The sequence below is a fragment of the Ciconia boyciana genome, chromosome 6, assembly GCF_034638445.1.
Source record: "Ciconia boyciana chromosome 6, ASM3463844v1, whole genome shotgun sequence".
NCBI classification, from domain to species: Eukaryota; Metazoa; Chordata; class Aves; order Ciconiiformes; family Ciconiidae; genus Ciconia; species Ciconia boyciana.
This window is the reverse complement of record NC_132939.1, coordinates 30265856-30285331: the sequence shown is the minus strand read 5'-3', so window position 1 is coordinate 30285331 and position 19476 is coordinate 30265856. Positions and strand designations below refer to the sequence as shown.

The 19476-nt window shown below is 42.1% G+C and overlaps 1 protein-coding gene across 1 annotated transcript in view; it reads left to right on the top strand.

Moving 5' to 3' along the window:
• The window catches only part of LOC140652931 (cytosolic phospholipase A2 epsilon-like), a 36784-nt gene that overhangs the window by 5206 nt on the left and 12102 nt on the right, over positions 1-19476 (top strand). Inside the window, exons 3-12 of the mRNA XM_072864374.1 lie at positions 4984-5056; positions 10201-10337; positions 10833-10964; positions 12089-12129; positions 13250-13292; positions 14674-14731; positions 15186-15352; positions 15470-15556; positions 16703-16740; positions 18626-18773. Coding sequence (XP_072720475.1) covers positions 4984-5056; positions 10201-10337; positions 10833-10964; positions 12089-12129; positions 13250-13292; positions 14674-14731; positions 15186-15352; positions 15470-15556; positions 16703-16740; positions 18626-18773 — 924 coding nt within the window. The remainder of the gene's footprint in view (positions 1-4983; positions 5057-10200; positions 10338-10832; positions 10965-12088; positions 12130-13249; positions 13293-14673; positions 14732-15185; positions 15353-15469; positions 15557-16702; positions 16741-18625; positions 18774-19476) is intronic.

Here is a 19476-nt window from a genome sequence, read left to right as displayed (position 1 = left end):
GAAAACCAGCCGGTGGCAGCAGTGGTCCTCGGCACCTTCCCAGCCCCTGCGCAGCCCCGCAGCTGTCGATGGAGGTGCCACAGCCCCAGCACCTGGAGGAGCGAAGGAAGGAAGCAAGTAGAGCGGCTGCTTTTCTGGTGTGGAGCCCGGGTTTGTCAAGAACGAGGGAGCGCTTCAGAGACATGGCCAAACGCAGCAGCTGACCATGCTCAGCCCAGGTAGCATGCCACGGTGGGGTCCCTTGGCACATCCCACAACAGTGGCAGACAGGCTCCAGCAGGCTGGGGCAGGGTGATGTTCACAGCCTGAAGCATCCCGATTACAACTGTAAAAAACTTGAGGATGCACATTCTCTAAGGAGACCAGGCTCTCAGACAGCTCAAGATAGGCACTTCTTCACATACCACCACCTCTAGATACATGGGCAGCAGCCAAGTATTCTGGTTCCTTTGATTTGGTCCCTGGCTACCATCTAGTTAAATTAGCACCTGGAGATGAAGAAAGGAGTGCCCCGGTGACATCCTGTGAGTGATTTCATCTCAGCAGAATGCTTCTTCAGGCCAGGAATGCAGAGGGACCTTAGTCAAGGCAGGGAAGCTGTCTTTGCCAGGAAAGGCTGCTGTGCCAGTAGATGACATAGAAACGGATAGAGGCATTATTATTGCGTGACTGCAGGAAAAATGTGTGGGTGGAGAGGAAGCTCTTTTCATGGTTTTCATAGATAACACAATTTTTGTCAGGTTGGTCTGTAGAAATGGCCTTTTTCAACCGCTGAAAAAGTAAATTGATTGTCCTCAAGGTATTTTTAAATCTCATGTGATCTTTGCAGGATGGCTTGCAGAACAGCATGCAGTGCAGTTGCACTGAAATACGTAATGGTACCAGCACACTGTGGCACATAATTTTCTCTGCTTCCTCACCAAAACTTTTCATCCTGCATGACAAAGGCCACCTCCTCATAAGACCAAATGGAAGGCATTCCTCATTTCATGTAGAAAAGCAACAGCTGAGCATGTGCTTGGAGGACAGCTGTTTTTTGGTGATGATATAGTTTTCATCACACACACTGAAGATTAATTTCAGGATCTCTGCATTATTTTTCTGTTAGTTTATGATTGCTTTGGAAAAAATACCAATCTAAAAAGGGCAACAATCAAGACTGAGAATGTGTTGGCTGCCCCTGGAGGTTCAGGAGTAAATTCTCCTCTCTGGATCAGTGTGGATGACTGCTCTCTGTTTTGGGAAGGCAGCTACAATATTCTGCTAACTGATCGAACATCTATGGCAAAACAGGGGGCTAACACTGAAAACCAAAATATGCATTGACCCAGCATACATTTGATTGTACTGTTGTGGAATTGCGAGACTGGGTAGTCTACAGTAGACATGGTGGAGTGGTGAATGTCTGTACCATTGATATCGCAAGCTGGGAAGATGCTGCTAGCAATAGCCCATGCTGGAAGAGTCTGTTAGATGAAGAAGCCTAGAGGCTGAAGAAAGGTACTGAGAGAAAAGCAAGTAAAAAAAGGTAAAGAAGAATAGCCATCCTCTGGTCTCATGGACTCTTGTCTCATCAAGGACTACTGTCATTTTGGAGCTCCACAGCCACTTGTGATGTGACAGGATGTATTAAACAGCTAAACTAGTGGAGTAATTTACAGCAGTGCTTCTCAAGATGGCTGCATGCCACACATACCTGTATCTGAATATAGGCATGACTTTGAAGAGGGCTGGGATAGACCTACAGAGGCACAAATCTGCCAGGAATGCAGAGAGCCTGCATCCCCAGAGTGCTCAGGACAGAGAAATTTCTGTTTTCAAATTCTTACTTACCCAGGTGGGAGAAAGTTGGAATCATTCACATGACAGAGGAATCCTTTACTTCCACCAACATAGTAACTTGGTGCCCAGTATCACAGCATCTTATTCTTTTTTATGGGAAGTGGTGGAAAATTGGAAGAAGAGACTATGAGGTCTGCTCTGTGTTTGATGGAGCTGTTGTTTGGAAAATCCCAGTAAAACTTTGTTTCCCTGGGAGAACAGAGAAACTAGCACTGTACGCCCTGCTCGTGCACTAGCATTGCAGCGTGCCATATTGCATGCAGCTGTTTTATACATACATGTACATGAAGCACACATGCGCACAATTTGAGAAGCACCGAACTGAAGACAAGCCAACGGATTGGCAATCAGTGCAACAGTGACAGAGTGACTACATCAGTCTTGATTTTATCAAAAGCAAAGCTACAATGTGACAGTGCTAAAGGGTTGTTGTAGTATGTCCTTGTTGGCCCCAGGGCAGGACGCTGCTCGGGGTCTTCCACCACTCAAGGCTGTGGTGGAAATCTCTCTGTATGTCATGCTCTTCAGGACATAGCAGCAGTCTTTTTTTTGTTAAAGAGATCATAATAGGTTTTACGTAAACAGAATAACAGAACTTCTATCCTTTGCTTTATGCATGCATAGCTGTTATTTTCTTTGTTCGTACAACTAGACCCTAGTACATCATGTTATGGTTGTCACAGTTGCTATTTAAATACATTTCTTTTGTTTAATATGTTACTGGAATTAATTAAAATAGTAAATCCTCCTGGGAGCAGTAGAACTAGCGAGGCCTGATCACCGGGTGATTTCTGCTCTCCCTGTTGTCTTCTCTACCCCCACCGGCAGGTGCCTGGGCTGCCAGGACAGCTAACGCCTGGCTGCTGCCTCTTCCTCGGGTAACTGGCTGGTGGCATCTGCCTCTCCCCCAGTGCAAGCACAGGCCCTGATTTCTGTAGCTTCTGTGAAGCCACTGATTTTTTTTTGTGAAACTTCACTAAGTCTTTTTGTAAAAGCCGCATCTCTGAGAATTGATTTCCCCATGCCAGGTGGGGAAATTTGGCTTACACTTTAGAAAGTCATTACATGGGAACCAGGAGACAGGTGATCAGATGACAGAAACTGCATAATAATAATTAAAAATCCCCAACCCACCGCACTTCGTTAATGTCTCCTATCTGAGAATCTCAAACTGCTTTGCAAATATTGAATCCATCAGTTCTCACTCAAGCAATGCCATTTGCCTGAGGAAGCATAGCTGGAGCTGATCCAGGAGCTGGCAGAGCCTTGCACAATCTCTGGAGATAAATGGCTGCAAGAATCGCCCCGTGCTTATGCAGATCCTACCAAACAATGAGTTTCTGCCTTCTAGGGCATATGCTGAGGTGCCCAAGCTCATTCCTAACTTGTGAGTGTGGTGATCCACCTTTGCTAATTACCCAGCTGAGAAGAAGGGTTAATTAACTGGGTGGAGAACTGTATTAATATGGTTATACTGTTTCTGAAATGTGAACCAGTGTCCTTGCATGGGGTAGCTCTGAGGACATACCCCTCCATCAGTTGTTGTTTGCAAATATTGGAGCTTCTGTTAGGCTTTTTCTCCTTTGAGAACACCTGAAATAGAAGGTGGGTGGATTGCTGTGGGTGAAATTCATTAAGGAGTACTATAAAAGGAAGAAAACAAAGAATTCTTGAGGCACATATAGGAGGGGTGAAAGCAGGAACCCTTTTTAAGATTTCAGCAAAAACATTTTAACATAACATGATGTGTTAGGAGAGAGAAGAGATGATTTTAAACACATATTGAAAAAGTAATTTGTTGTGACAAAAGAGGCCTAATTGTCTTCCCATCTGAAAATAAGGTCCTTTTTGCTCTGTTGTCTTAAAAAAAAAAAATTGGCAACATTACACATATTGTTTTAAGTAAGCTTCTTCCAGCTTCTCTTTATCTGCCTTAACATCTATTTGGTCTGCTTGTTTATAGTCGTTCTAGGAAGTCTCAGAAGTGCTATAGAAATAGAAGGATGCTCCTAAATGAGAGGAAATCAGTTGATATAAATAGCAGTTGTCAAAAAGAATGATTTGGAGGGCTCTGCTGTAACCGCTTATGCAGGTGGAAATGTTTCTAGGAGTGTGAGGAAATGACCGTGTGTCACAGCCACAGGAAATGCTGATTTATTTATTGGCTTTGTCAGAGTAGCCTTTTGCAGTTAGGTCTGAGCCAGAGACAGCTTTATGGAATGAGCCAGCAGGAAATCGCCTTCCTTAGAAGAAGGAAATCACTTTATACTCTAATAATAAATAGGAAGAGGTTCCTGCAGTCACAAAATCTGGAGAGACTTGTTTTATAGAAGGTTATGGCTGAGACATTCAAAGGGACCAAAGGAAGTTAAACACTTTCAATCTTAAGGGTTTTTTGGAGGGAGGTATTGTTCTTTATTTTCCCCCAATGCAACCCATACTTAATTCCTTACCCCCTAAATCCTCTGGAAACAATTCTCAGCCATTGGTTTATCTCATAGTTCTGGTTTTAAAAAAACTCAGATGATTCTTACTGTTTTTCCTGTGCAATTGTAAAGGGAAAAAAGAGAAATCTACATTTTTGCAGCAGAAGGCAAAACCACCTCTCTGAGAGTGGTACTTCGGGTTTATCCCATGGGAGCCAGCGACAACAGCTCTCTTTTCAATGTGGTGGGACCTCACAGGTGGTTACTAAGGGGATTGACTGTAACTTTGAGTAAGACCGATGGTATGTTGACAACTCCACCATGGTGCTCACCAGTGCATTTACTCTGTTCAAGAGACTTATTGTAGCTATGTTGTAGAGCTAAACTCTGCAATTTCAGAGCAAGGGGTTTTGCAAGCATCTCACAGACAGTATCAGTTGACGGGGATTTTCCCCTTTCTTTTCTGCTATGATGAGCAATCCAGACTCTTAGAGTAGCACAGCAAAAAGACAGTGAAATGTATAAAATGTTAAAACAAGACTTCTTTAATAGCAGAAACTTATGTTGCAGATTTTAATCTGCAGAACAGGGAGATGGTTGACACAATTTTTTCCTGGCTGTATTATTGTTTTGTAGCACTCAGTTAGTTTGCACATTTGATAATTTTTCCCACTGAAGGCTTATTCACACTCCATTTTGTACCGTTCTTCTCCAGATAGAATCCTCTCCCTGCTACCTGCTGACCGTAAGGATCATCCGGATGAGAAATCTCCAGCGAGTGGACACCTGTAAGTATCTCCATTCTTAGTGGTATCTCAGGGTACAGGCAACAAGTTTTCTTTTATAATTGTATAGGAACATTTTCCAAGTGTTTCTGAAATAACCCAGTATTTATGTAAACTAATTATTATAACCCAGGACAGTCCTTGCTGCTTGCTGCTGTTTCATTGAATGTTATTCCTGTGCTTTCTGCCTGGTTTTAAGACTTGAATATGTTTTTGAGGATAAGTACTTTCTCCCAAAGAAAGGAGAGTTTCTGACACTGGTAGATGAAAAAGACTGCATCCTGTGTTTTCAAAAGGAAGGGTTAATTTTGCCATTGGGTTGTAGCACCTTGGGAACTGTGGCTGGGAGGAGCAAACTTCTTCATCCCCCCCAGTCTTCCTTCTGACACAGAAGAAATGAAAAGAAAAAACTTTCTAAAATCATTACCACCAGGCTAATGCCATTATTAATTACCCTGAAATGACTGTCAAAAATGTGCTGACTTAGAGCTGGATGCCTTGTCCTTTCTAAGGCTCCTGCAGCAGTCTTGCAGTTGTGCAAGCCTGAGTCACATGGCAGGAAAGTGCTGGGAAGCGAGTGAGCAGGAAGGGAAAATACCACCGTTTAGTTAAAGGACATGGACTACCCACATGTGCAGCGAGGAGAGGCGTTTCACACAAAATAGACAAGTTAACAGTTTGCTTTGTTTGAATCAATACAGCTACATGACCACCTGTGAAAGGACGCTGAAACTAGCTCTAGGGTGAGCGTGGAAGGGAAATGGTGTAATCGTGCTGTCTCTCTTGCTTCTCCTGTTTCACTGTGAGTGGCAGCAATTGGCACTATAGTCTCTTGCACAGGAAGAGCCAGAGAAGATGTTCTGGAAGACAAAGATCTGGATTTACCATGCAGTACCACTCCAATCTTACCCTGTGGTTGTCACATGTTTTTCTGGAAGGTATATCAGAGGACTTGGCAGTGTCACAGCTCCGAGTGAGGGATATACTAGCCGTATCTTAGGTCATATCATTGGGTTACACTCTCTGCACTTGCACCTCCCTCCTGGTCCATGGCTGTGGCACATGTGTGATGATGCAATAACACAGAAAGGTTTCATCAAGGACTCATCTCAGATCTTCTGCGTGTCAGGTGGCAAGACAAAATCACAGATAACTAGGTTGTAGAAAGAGATTGTGCAAGCAGAACTGAAGCAATATTTTGCATTAAAAACACAGCTGACTAGTTTGCCTGCATCTACTCATATAATTAAGGATTGTTTGATATGCTTTGTATCTCAAAGTACAGTTAAGATACAACAATGACGAATCACATCAGTAGAACAGAGTACTTGCCAGCCAAACAGCCAACAGTCATTGATCTCCAATGATCTCCAAACCTAAAGTCATGCAGTAGTCATACAGAATTACTTTTTAAACATTTTAAAATTAATAGCATTACTTCTAGGATCTCCAAACATATTCAAATACCTATTTTTGCAGTTTCAAAATTCTTCAAAGCATTATTATCTGCATAGAATTTCCCAGATTTAAAAAAAAAAAACCAAACAGTCATACAGAATCAAATCAATGCTCATACAGTTCTCTGAGGGGGATAAATTCGGTAGGTCCACTGCAAAAGCCTCTGACACTTGAGGAAATGGAGTAACAAAAGAAGCTGTAGAAAGGCACCAACTATGATAATAGATCTAAAACAACTTTGACATCCAGAGGGACTAAATAAGCCTATTTAGTCAGGCCTTAAGAGTGGAAGGGAAATTATTGAGGAGGACATGGAAGCTGTCTCTACAAAAAAGAATAGGAGGGAGAAGGTGAAGAAGGAGTCATTTTTCACTGTTTTTCACAATGTGAGAATAAAGGAGCACCCAATAAAATTATCAAACAGGAAGTTTAAAACAAATAAAAGGCATATACAAGTAAACTGTGGAGCTCATTGTCACAGGAATGCATGGATGTTAAAATATATCTGTTCAAAAAGATATTATTTATGGAGCATAAGTCTAGCAAGGGTTATTAAACACGGTATTCTCAATGCAAACTCTGGTTTGGGAGCTCCTTACTCTAGCGTTGCCTGAATGATGGATGGTGGATCAGGTGCAGTACTGCTCTAGAATTAGCTTGTTTCTTCTACTCTGGAGCAAGGTGTAGAAGGGCTATTACCTGCCAGTGAAATGATTAAGAATTGCTTTTCTAACATGAAAAAGCCTAATGTTTTTTCTTCTGTCTCATCCTTGGAAAAAAGCTAAACTCTTCCACATGAGACTTTCCCAAAATGGCCAGTCCGAGACAGACATGCTTCCTGGAAACACATAGGCTGAATGCTGGAATTTGACAAGTAGTAGGCAATTACAAGTGGTGTCTTAAGACAGAAGGAGGGCAGCCTTAAATCTAGTTCTTAAATCAACTCTGTCTATAAATGAAATAAAGACAAGCAACTTCCTTTGCAAGGAAAAGGTGCAGATGAGACATTTTGTTCCTCCTTCAGAGAGATACTGATGTGCCTAAGCAAGGCAAAATGTGTAAGGCAGCCAGACTGGCCAGGCTGACTAGACCTACCCTTACTGGGGAGACGTTTGGTAAGAGCAGGCAACATTTTCAATGTTAGCAGTCAGTCTCCTGGCAGCCTGCTGCAACATGCATCATCTGTGCACTGCAGTGTTTCTGCATTGTTTATTAAGAGAATAGAATAGAAAATTTCAGTTGGAAGGGACCTACAGTGGTCATCTAGTCCAACTGCCTGACCACTTCGGGGCTGACCAAGTTAAGGCATGTTAATAAGGGCATTATCCAAATGCCTCTTAAACACTGACAGGCTTGGGGCATCGACCACTTCTCTAGGAAGCCTGCTACAGTGTTTGACCACCCTCTCGGTAAAGAAATGCTTCCTAATATCCAGTCTAAACCTCTCCTGGCACAGCTTTAAACCATTCCCATGCGTCCTATCACTGGATACCAGGGAGAAGAGATCAGCACCTCCCTCTCCACTTCCCCTCCTCAGGAAGCTGCAGAGAGCAATGAGGTCGCCCCTCAGCCTCCTTTTCTCCAAGCTAGACAAACCCAAAGTCCTTAGCTGCTCCTCATAGGACATGCCTTCCAGCCCTGTCACCAGCTTTGTTACCCTCCTCTGAACGTACTCAAGGACCTTCACATCCTTCTTAAATTGTGGGGCTTTTGATGCTGCTTATTGTTATCTGTACCCACGGGAATGGTAAAGACCAGGTATGTCTCCCAGACCTTAATGCAAGTGGGCAGAGGTGTAAGAGTGTAAGGGATATAGTATGCAACCAAAATGTTGAAGTGAAAAGACGTCCCTGGGAATCACGATTCTCAGAGTTATCAGTCTGCAAAGCCCATCGTGCCATATGTGTGAAGGAAACAGATGATACTGGGATAATTGCTGTTGTCTCCACCTGTGGGCTTGAACACAGAGCAGGAAGGCAGCCCGTAGCAGCCCTTTTCCTTCCCTTTGAGATTTTGTTGAGGAGAGGAGAGGGGAGAAGAGGAGAGGAGAGGCTAGAGGAGAGGAGAATGTTGGAGAGGAGAATGCTGGAGGTGAAATGTCCTCTCAACTAACACAGTCAGGAAGAAAGTACAGGGAAGGAGGCTAAGAGATAAGAGTGGTGGGAAGGTAGAAGTGAATTAAAACAGAAGGTATGATTCCAGAGGACAGTTAAACTGCTGTCAGAACCTTTTTTTTTTTTTTTTTTAAATCCAAAATAAGATATGGAAGGTGGAAAAGAGCAGGAGAGGGAGAGGGCTAGGGCCTGCTGAATATTTTCCAAACAAATTTTTCCATCAGAGGAATATTGGCTTTTTGACTCTGCAGGAACGTGTTGATTTCTCCACAATTTTTTTAGGAAAAATTTGACAGAATTAAAAATGTTTTTCCGTTTCTGCATTATGACGCTAAAAAGTAGAAAACCAATAATTAAGGTGTCAGTTGACGTACCATGATGCATTATGTAATTTCTCAAGCGGTTCTGAATGTCAGTTCTTCATTCTGACTTGGATAGAAAAGCAGCAAGATTTTTGAACAAATACTCTTTCAACAACATAAAATGCAGCCTCCACTCAGTTTGAGACACAGCCAATGGCTCTAGGGTGATATCTGGCAAAACCTGGTGGAGAAGGAAAGCAAAGGAGAAGACAAGAAAAAGCTCCTAGTGCAGCCAGACAAGTTTTTGCCTTTCCCCACAAGTTGATATGCAAGCTCTTGTTCCCCCGATCTACCTGCAGAGTCCTTACCTGCTGCTGAAGGGTCCTCTCCATTTACTGCTGCCATCACTTGTCTCTCTCAAAAGTCTCATATCAAAGGACATCCATTCTCCAAGTTAGTTACCTTTTGCATTACGTGATATCTGATCATGTTATTGTTAAGAACTGTGTAAGAGAGATTTTCAAGGTGCTGAAGTATTTTGTGCAACCTGCATGAAGAAACATTGCATTCCCCCAGCACACAGTACATCGCATTTTTGGCTGTAGCCATTTGACATATACTTTAATTCAGGTGCTTTTGAGAAATGGGATGGAATATCCTTCACTAATCTTCTCCCGCTGCATTTCTGGAGAGAGACTTGGCCCCTCTCTTCCTGGAGGTGGCAATTAATTAAGATCCAATGTCTAATTCAATGAGCTCCTTCTGGAGGAAGCCTCTGCTGTCTCCTACAACAGGGGTAGTTCTGCAGCTGCTTTCACAAACCCTCACCAAGAAAAACATTGAAGGCGAGGCAGAGGTGGAGACCTTTTGCAGTTGTTCTCAAAAGGTGGAGGAGGCTCCCAGGCCCCTCTCATCAGACAGCAGCTGAGGGTTAGTGTGTGCATGCACACATGAGCACAGGAAAGCTTGGTTGAGAAACTGAAGAAAGTGGATGACTAGAAGAGGATATTCTCACCCTCTTCTTTTATACAGAACATCACTGTTGTCTGTAACTCACACAAGGAAGAAAAGAAACCACCTCCTGTTCTAGGTCATCTTATGGTCCGTGCTCTTCCCCTCTCAGAAGGATATCTTGGAAAGAGTTACATTAGATCAGGCATTTCTGCCTTTAAATAACTCATACTTGCTGTTAGTACCACGCAGTAACCTTTCCAGTGTCACTTAGCACTGACTTTGCCACATTAACAATAGTTTTGGCTCTTTCCCTGCCCAGTAAGCCAGGCTGATTGCTACGTGTCGTTGTGGCTGCCGACTGCAACATGTGAAAAGTCCCGCACTAAAACTGTGAGAAACTCCAACAATCCGGTGTGGAATGAAACCTTCTACTTCAGGATCCAGAGTCAGGTCAAGGTAAGGAGCCAAAGTTGCTTGCCTGAAGCAGCCCTAAGATTTTGTGTATGGTGGGTCCTATCTGTCTCCTGAACTGTGCCCAGGAATTGTTTAAGAGATGGCACATGATAAGGGACTGCTCAAATTGTTTGACAGCAGAGATGACTGGGTTCCCATGCCTGTTTGATGGTGCTGTTTAGGAGGGCCAGAAACTGAGCTCGGTATTGAAGTTTTAGGGAAACTAGAGACTCATATGAATCAGTGCAAGATGAATACAGAATTTGGGAGTTAACTGAGCTGTCGTATAGGTATAGCCAATGTATTACTCATGTTACAGAAATTAAACTGAACTAGAAAAAAATGAATATTTGATTTACAGTATGTTTTTCCAAAGGGGGATGATACTTAATTTCGCCACTTTTCTTCTCAAGCACATCCCCAACATTCCTTCTTCCCTAGAACTAATGATGTCCAAATTGTAGAAAGTATAAAAAACCCTTCTCCCTCTTTTTCCAGAACGTGCTGGAGCTGACAGTGTATGATGAGGATTTTGCTACTCCAGATGACCGTCTCCTCTGTGCGCTCTTTGATACCGCTAAACTTCCAATTGAAAGAACAGTGCTCCTGTATTTTAAGCCCAGCCCAAAGGTGAGAGCAAAAAATAAAGCAACTAAGAAACCAGTGGAGAGTTATACAACACTTTCAAAATCTTGAGATCAGCTTTCTGAATCTGCCATGGATGACTTATCCCAATAATGGGTACATGAATTGCCATTCAAAATATCAACACAAAAACTGTGGTAAAAAATCTGTATTTGAGAGCCTAAGTCCCTCCTCCCAGTATTTTTATAGATTATTAAAGAGCATATGACTGAAACAGTGCAGTAGGTAGGGGAGGGATCTGACTGTGAGCTATCTCTGAGCAACACCAAAGCTGCACAGCTGTTGTTGTAATTTTTTTTTCATGTAGTTCATAGCCACTACTCCCTACCCCTTTGACTGTATCTACTTTCACCCCAAAGGCAAAGCTGAAGTTGCCCCTGTGTGTATCCCAGCACTGTCCTCTGCAGTGATACCTCAGCTAGGGCTGAGCCTGCTGAGTCGTCTATCATAATTAGTGTGGTTTTGGAGCTCTGAATGACTGATTTACTCTGTTTTTCAGTTTCCCATCTACAAAATGGGAAGAAGAGTCTTGATTCCCTTTGAGATCTATGGATGAGATCAGTGAAATATCTCACATGCAACTTCTTGCTACCGTGGGCAGATTGCTTCTGGTACCCAAACTAGGTCACTCACAACTAGCTCATACATATCAACGCTGCCTTACAGGGCGTTGCATAACTGTAACTCTGAATCACTCAATAATACCAGTCTCTGTTTATTATGTTAAAGTGATGGGTGGAAAGTCTCTTTAACGTCCAAGATAATAGCAAGGACAGTAAGTCATGGCAGGACAGTGCCAGGAATAGTTAGGAGAAAAAAGTAGCATTCAGAAGACAAATCAAGTTGCAAATTGTCTTTCTGCAGCAGTTTCACACTAAGAGATAAAAGTACATGTTGTTTTGAAGATACCTTGAAGAATGAAGGAAATGAGGAAGCAATCGTTAAACTATCTGATTGAAATGCTGTTTCAGGCCTTCCAGTCTGAAATATTTATCACAGGCTGTGCATACCAACCAATTACTTCAATATTGCATACCAGGGACCTGGGTTTAGACAAGGGAGAAAGCATTATGTAGCTACTTCATTTAATTTCTTGTTCTTGCTTTCAGGCCAAGGAGGAGCTAGAGGTTGAATTCAAATTGGAGGCCGCGTAAGTGATATACAGATTAGTTAAAAAATGCAAAAATCATAAAATGCTGAAATAAAGAAATAGCATTAGAAGCAACGCTTTGTGGGATTTCTGTAAAAAAGTGCCAGACTTCTCCTGCATCATTACTGCAGTCTCAGACACCCAGCTGATCCCTCCAGTTAGCTTGTTTCGTAGTTTAGTTTCTTTCAAAGACACATCTCCCAGCATTGTCTCTTCTATCCACAATGTTGGATTTGTCTACCTGGGGACATTTCAGAAGACTTTCTGAGTGTGTGTGCATGCGCTTGTGTGCATGCATGTATATCAATCTTTCCATGCCTGTTTCAGCTAATGCATTGGACAGACTCCTAATGTTGAACCATCCTGATTAGTTTTCCAGTGTATCTCTGACTCCTTCAATTTTCCCTTGCAGCACTGTTTTGGTCCTAGTAATTCTATTTATTTCTGCCCAACACAATGACAATGTGTTGGAAGCTCTAGTGCAAGGCTTTTCCTCCAGCATGGTCAGCCTGCCATCCATGTGAATCAGTATTTTTGTCTCTGTGTTGCCACAAGGTAACTAAGGCACGGCAGAAATAAAGTGACCAGCCTAAGGTCAGCCCTCATACTAGTGGGGAGCCAAGACCAGAATTCAACTCACTCCACACCATCTCCTGACTTCACCTGAATGATCTGGAAAGCTTTTTTTTCCCCCCATGTAATTGGTACCCACTGCCCTGTGCCCCTTTGATTGTATTTGCATACCAGCAAATACACAGAACTGGCTTCCCAACAGGGATATGCTGGTGTATTAGCATGTTACCACTGAAACACATGTAATTTACATGTTATAGTGAGGAGAAGAATTTGACTGCCTAACCGCAGATTCCATTTTAAATGATTATGAAATTGCACTGCAAAAAAGTAGCCATGACACACATCGCTCAGCTTTGGTACAGAGGCAAGTCCCCTCAGAGCAGTGCTCAGTCCAAGCGAGCATGAAAAGGAGCTTGTTACCTACCTGCTGGTGTCCCTCTGGCTGTCATTCTTCTCCATGGGGAGAAAGGGCAACACCCTGGGCAAGGATGAGTAGGCAATTGTTTGATCTAAAAAAATCCATGTTTTTAATTTTGTTTCCCAGTTCCGGTCCTCATGAAGCCATTGCTACCAATGGAGTCCTGGTGGTATGTATCTTTTTCCCAAGACATTTTCTATAAGTGTTTCCTTAATATAAAGGGGAAGGGAGGGTGGGGGTTAGAGAAGCCAGGAGGCCAGTTCTTTCTCTTTCTTCCCTCTTTCCTATTTAGATACTTCAAGAATGCGTGTCATGATTTAACCCCAGTGAGCAACTAAGCACCACACAGCTGCTCGCTTACTCTCCCCCCACTCTGGTGGGATGGGGGAGAGAATCGGGAAAAAAGAAGTAAAACCCGTGCGTTGAGATAAAGACAGTTTAATAGGACAGCAGAGGAAGAGAAAACAATAATAATAATAATTATAAAAGAGTGTACAAAACAACCAATGCACAATGTAATTGTTCACTGCCCGCTGACTGATGCCCAGCCCATCCCTGAGCAGCGGTCGCAGCTCCCTGGCCAACTCCCCCCAGTTTATATACTGAGCATGATGCCATATGGTATGGAATAGCCCTTTGGCCAGTTTGGGTCAGCTGTCCTGGCTGTGCCCCCTCCCAGCTTCTTGCGTGCCTGGCAGAGCATGGGAAGCTGAAAAGTCCTTGACTAGGGTAAGCACTACTTAGCAACAGCCAAAACATCAGTGAGTTATCAACACTATTCTCATACTAAATCCAAAACACAGCACTATACCAGCTACTAGGAAGAAAATTAACTTTATCCCAGCCGAAACCCGGACAATGGGATATTTTAGTGCCCTGTTCATTGGTGATATCCCATTATTTCACATTTGTCCTATATTTCGACACACCACACACACACACAGAGTGCTTTCCTCTGGTACCAGTACTCCTTCAAAAAATGTACTGCTGTCTATCAAAGAACAATCGTAAAAAGACTGTGAAGCCACTTGCTGATAACCTACCCAGCCCTTTCCTCCCCTGGGAGATAAGCCATGCCTGATGGGTAAGCTCAGCACTAAGTATTGACCTATGGCAATTACATTATGTGAAAGAAGAGTGAGTGCCATAAAAAAACCAACCCAAAATGTTAATAGCAGTGCTTCTTCAGAAAACCTTTTCTACTACTGACTCTTGATCTCTCAGCAGCGTATCTTTCATTTATGTTTTTCCTAGTTTAACCCTTTGCAGCTATGCTACTATCCTGAAAATGCTCCTGATTTTCTTCTTTTGTATCTTCTTCTTACTGTGCCCAGTCATATGTCATTGTCACTGGAGGATGCTCTACAACTCCCTCCAAAGCTTCTCCTTTTTCTTAGTCAGCGGCTACTGGGCAAAAGCCCAGAAATGCCAGGGAATTAGACACTTCAGGTAACTAGACATGTCCAAAAGCTGAGTGATTCACAGTTCCCTGTAATGAGGTTGGGATGTGATGATCTTTCTCACAGATTCCTGTTCTCTGTCTTTTACAGTGTCGTGAACTTTGCTGCTTGGAAGTTGAAGTGGCAGAGAAGATGCAGCAAAAATCAAGTAAGGTTATTGCTTGTTATCTGTTTACCAATAATTGCATGCTTACTGATAAGAGGATGCCCCTTTCATATAATGTATTAGTGGAATAAATAGTATTTACAGTATTCAGTGCAGTTAACACCAGGTAAACACATTAGGTTGTTATAGACTTCAATGACTGCATCTCATACTCCCTTAGGTATATGTAAATAAGGTCTATTACACCTGCATTACAGTTGAAATCCCAGTTCTATATAACAGCGAGAACATTCAGAGTCCCCTTTCTATGAAAATAGCATCCATTTTGCTCCTTTCCCATTGCTGCCATCGCTCCCTTCAGAACGCTTTCCACTAGACAAAGCTGTGGTCCAAACTCTACAGCTCTGCTGCCTGCACCCCACTTTTAACCAAGCCAGCACAATTTTCTGCTTAAATCATAGTGACATTTCTCACGACCTTTGTTTTGCTTTTTTAGAGAAAGAGCTTTCCCTCACTGTGAAGGGCTCCTTTGAGGGGACACAGGATATCATGCTGGGCCCTGATGGAGTGGCCAGCCCCTCGGGTCCCACCAAGTTCCACTATATCAAGTACACGGAGCCAACACTGGATGTCATGTTGCCAAAGAAGAGGCATTACCACCCTGTATGTTGGAAGTGGTCTTAATGATGAACTGACCATGAGTGCCTCTCTAGAAAGTGGGAGGAGGGGGAGAGGGTAAACCCATTACTGTTTTTGTCCTAAAGCATGTTGTTTTCCCAGTGGACCTGTAAGTACAGTACAGAGAGGGGCTCCCCAGTCGTGATGCTGAATTCGCTGCCCGTGGGAAGGAATGTGACCATTGCAGAGGTGAGCATCACTTCCAGCTGTTAGGAATAAAAGGTTACTCAAGTAGAAGTCATTCCCCATAATATTGTCCCAGATGGCTGCTAAGAGGGTCAGAAATATTCTGATTTTTTCTCAGACCTTGAACAAACAGGAGCTTTGTTTCTCCAGCTGTTTTCTCCACAGAAGCAGGTTGTCTCTCTATTAGTCTCCATTACTGCCAGTAGTGGATACAGAGACCAATAAGGATGTCAGAAAGTATGATGATTCCTTCAGGACATCTCTCCTGGTTTACCCAAAGACTCACTGACCCCTCCTTTGCTTAGGGTCCAAACTGAAAGTTTGTCCTGGGACACAAGCTTGGAAAAAGTCAATAAACCTGCCCTTAGTAAACCATGTGCTTCAAAGGACAATATATTAAAATATATTGAAAATATTAGACATACTGTATGGATTTTAAAGAATGTAATGAGAATATTCCTTGAAATAGATGTATGTGCTGTATAATTTTGAATGGAATTAGTAGAAGAAAAAGATCCTTACTATAAAAAAATATGTTTCTTCTAAGAAACATCTACAGATGTCCAGATGATTAGGGACACTCTTGTACAAATATTAGTTGTTATGTTGTGAAGAAGTAGGACAACATCAGATTTCAGGGCCATTAAAACATCCTCTCAGAACAGAGCACTTTTTGTCAGTTAATATGAAGGTTGCAATAATGATTTTAAGACAGGATGAAGTCTTGGCAGAAGCAAATGCAGACTTGCAGGCTCTTCACTGTGAGACTGTGTCCAGGATGTCAAAGACCTGCTGTGTGTTAGACCATAAAGAATGAGAAACATACCAAAAAATGATATTTCAGGATGCTGCAGAAAGCTTGTGAATAACATGGGAAATGGGACCTACTGCATAAGTCTCAGGAACCTCCTATAGCAAGTTTGTTAATGGTTTCTGCAGCCTGGAAGCGTTTGGGATCTGTGGGTAGGGGTGTTCCACTAATGATAAATGAATGCTTTTGGAAATATATGCTGAGATCTCAGACATTTAACTTTGTGATTGCCAGACCTTGCTGGAGTTTAAATCAAGCTCTGACCCCAAGACAGAAAGGGAAAAAAGAAATTTTAAAATGAAAATTAAAAAATTACAGTACACACTCTTGTTTTACAGGAGAAAAGATTTGACCTGAACGTGAGAGCACAAAGCTGGTAAGAGATCTTCCTCTATTCCTAAAGACTTGGGTTATTGATTTTGATATTGTTTTAGACACATGGAAATGACACAAGCAGGCATTCTCAGTCTGAGAACTAGAACATGCTTTTAATGAAACATAAAATACATGCACAGTATATTAGAAGTAATTAGCCTTAGGAAGATTTGGCTTTAATTAATAAATGTTGATAAACATGTATTTATTTTATCACTTTATCCCTTCCCTTCTGACCACAGAATAATATTTTTTATCAAGGTCAGTCTCTGAAATTCACAAAAAGAACAAAGCTAAGAAAACAGAACAGACAGGAGTAAACATTAAACTTGATCAGAAATTATGAACATCATTTTTTTTCTTAACTGTCAGTATTCAGTAGCGATAAACCTCATATTCTATTAAGTCCAGTTATACTGCATATTGAGTAGTAACTAAGGTAGACAATGTGGCTAGTGATTTGACATCTATAGACATGCTCATTAATACTCATCAGTAAACATGAAGATATTTCACGTTATCCATAGCTCTATGTTACACACAAAACTGGGCAAACGAATCTTTTTTGCAGAAAAACAGAGTTTTCTATCATTCCTTTCAGAAAGGCAAGTGATCAATGACAACAGGAAATCCAGCGTTATTCCAGGACAGGAAAAATGCTTCCTGTTTATTTATTTTACTTTCAGAGAACTTTAAAAGCAGTTTGTTTGTAACTTGATTTACAATGGAAACTGGCTTTTGCAGCTCCATCTAACTCAATTCCCCTTGAGTGTCTTCATTTACAAATGCAGTTGTAATCATTTGGGTGATTTTATCCAAACCTGACGGTGGAGAAATCTCATAAATAAATTTCATTACTAGTTTCATTGAAATTATGGACTCAGTAGAAGAGAGAAGTTCTGTCACTGAAATAAAAAGCAAACCCCTGCCATTTTACAATGCCTGGCCAGGGCTAGCTGGCCAGCCAGGGAGTCCATGGGTAGCTCTGGCATGAAGACACCATGCCAGATCTCTTGCCCATTGATGTCTTGTAGGCGCAGGGCACGAAGAGACAGGCGGGAGGTTAGTGAGCGGAACAGCACAAATGCCCAGGGAAATAAGCTACAACAGTGGAGTTTTAAGGAATGACTTATTAAATTTCAAAACTCATGCAAATTATATCTTCTTCTGAGGAATATTATGCTTTACAATTTTTGAGTCAAGGTTGACATGAAAACCAACTGCCAGCGTTGACCCGTGAGACAGCTTGTGCAAGTGCAGACAGGTCAGAGCAGCAGGGGTGAAATCCTGCCCCACCAAACTCAGGGATGCATCTCCATCCACCCAGGGGCTGGATGTCACCGAGGTCATCCCTCCGGCGAGCAGGGTTACACGGCCACCCGTGCCTGGCAGGCGCGTGGGTGGGTTTCCTCCCCAGCGATGCTCACCGCTAGAGGGGGACGCGTTCCCACTCAAGTTGCTCAAAATGAATTCTCCTTCACGTTGGCAATGCCAACATTTGAAAACTGGGTTTTATTTTAGGTTTAGAATGCGAAAATATCCCGTGAAATGGGAATCAATACACTCACTTTTGACCATTTGCACAGATTTTCTAAACTTGTAATTCTTTTATTTTTATTTATTACTTAAAATATTTTGTTTCATTTGTAAATACTGTACATTGTTTGTTCATCAATTAGTAATAACGGGGTGTAATGCCACTGGTTAAGCTTACTAATTGAAATAAGTTTTCTTACTTTAAAAAATAGAATATTCTCTCTTGTTCCTGTCACATCGCATCACCCTGTTTGAAGGGAAGGGTGCTGTAGACTATCTTTGATCGAAGACCTAAGATTGATTGATATGGGTGTGTTAATATGTACAATATGTGCCTGTTTTTATCTTAGTAATTGTTCGTGCCACCAAGACCTGGACATGCGCTTTGGGTTTGACTTATGTTCAGAGGAGATGGCTTTCCTGGGGAAAAGAAAGAGATATGTAGCAAGTGCTCTGAAAAATGTTTTTCACCTACAACAGGATCTGCAGGATCATGAAGTACGTGTGTGTTGGGAGGGATAGATCTTGAATTTCTAGTGCCTTCACGTACTCTTCTAGATGAGTGGTCAGCAAAATGGGCCACATGTATCTGTTGTGTGGGTACCAGCTTGTCCATGTGTCTTAAGTACATTTGCTTCTGCTGCCAAGGTTTGTTATTACAAGAAATACTATTTGTAGTAATTGCATCCTTCATGACTGTCAATTTGGAATTTGTCAGATGAACAGTGTGTGTTCATCCCTGCCATCCAATGCTATAACTGGCTTGTTTCAGAAATACTGTGTGGATATTGAATACATTACATAGCAAAGATTTTTTCCCTTGTTCAGATGTTATAATTTTGTAAGAGTTCAGGATAAACATCTCTGAGTGCTACTTACAATACCTTCCCTTTTTTGCAGTTTTGAAATTCCTTAAAATAAATATAATTTATTTTAAAGTAACATCACAACACTGAAGAATAACAGCATTGATGAGGGTAGCTTAACAACACTGGCTGTGAACTGAGTGTATTTCTTCATGGGGCTGGCATGTGCATTTTCATACAGTAGTAGTAGATGTGTGAAATAAGAAAAAAGTGGCAAAGGAGTGGGAAATGTAGAGAAAATACATTGTTGCCTCCACAGAAGGGTTTCTTCTTGTTCATCTGTGCCCGTTTGCCCTAGAGATGGGCAAGAACCCAGGTTTGGATTAATCTCTGAA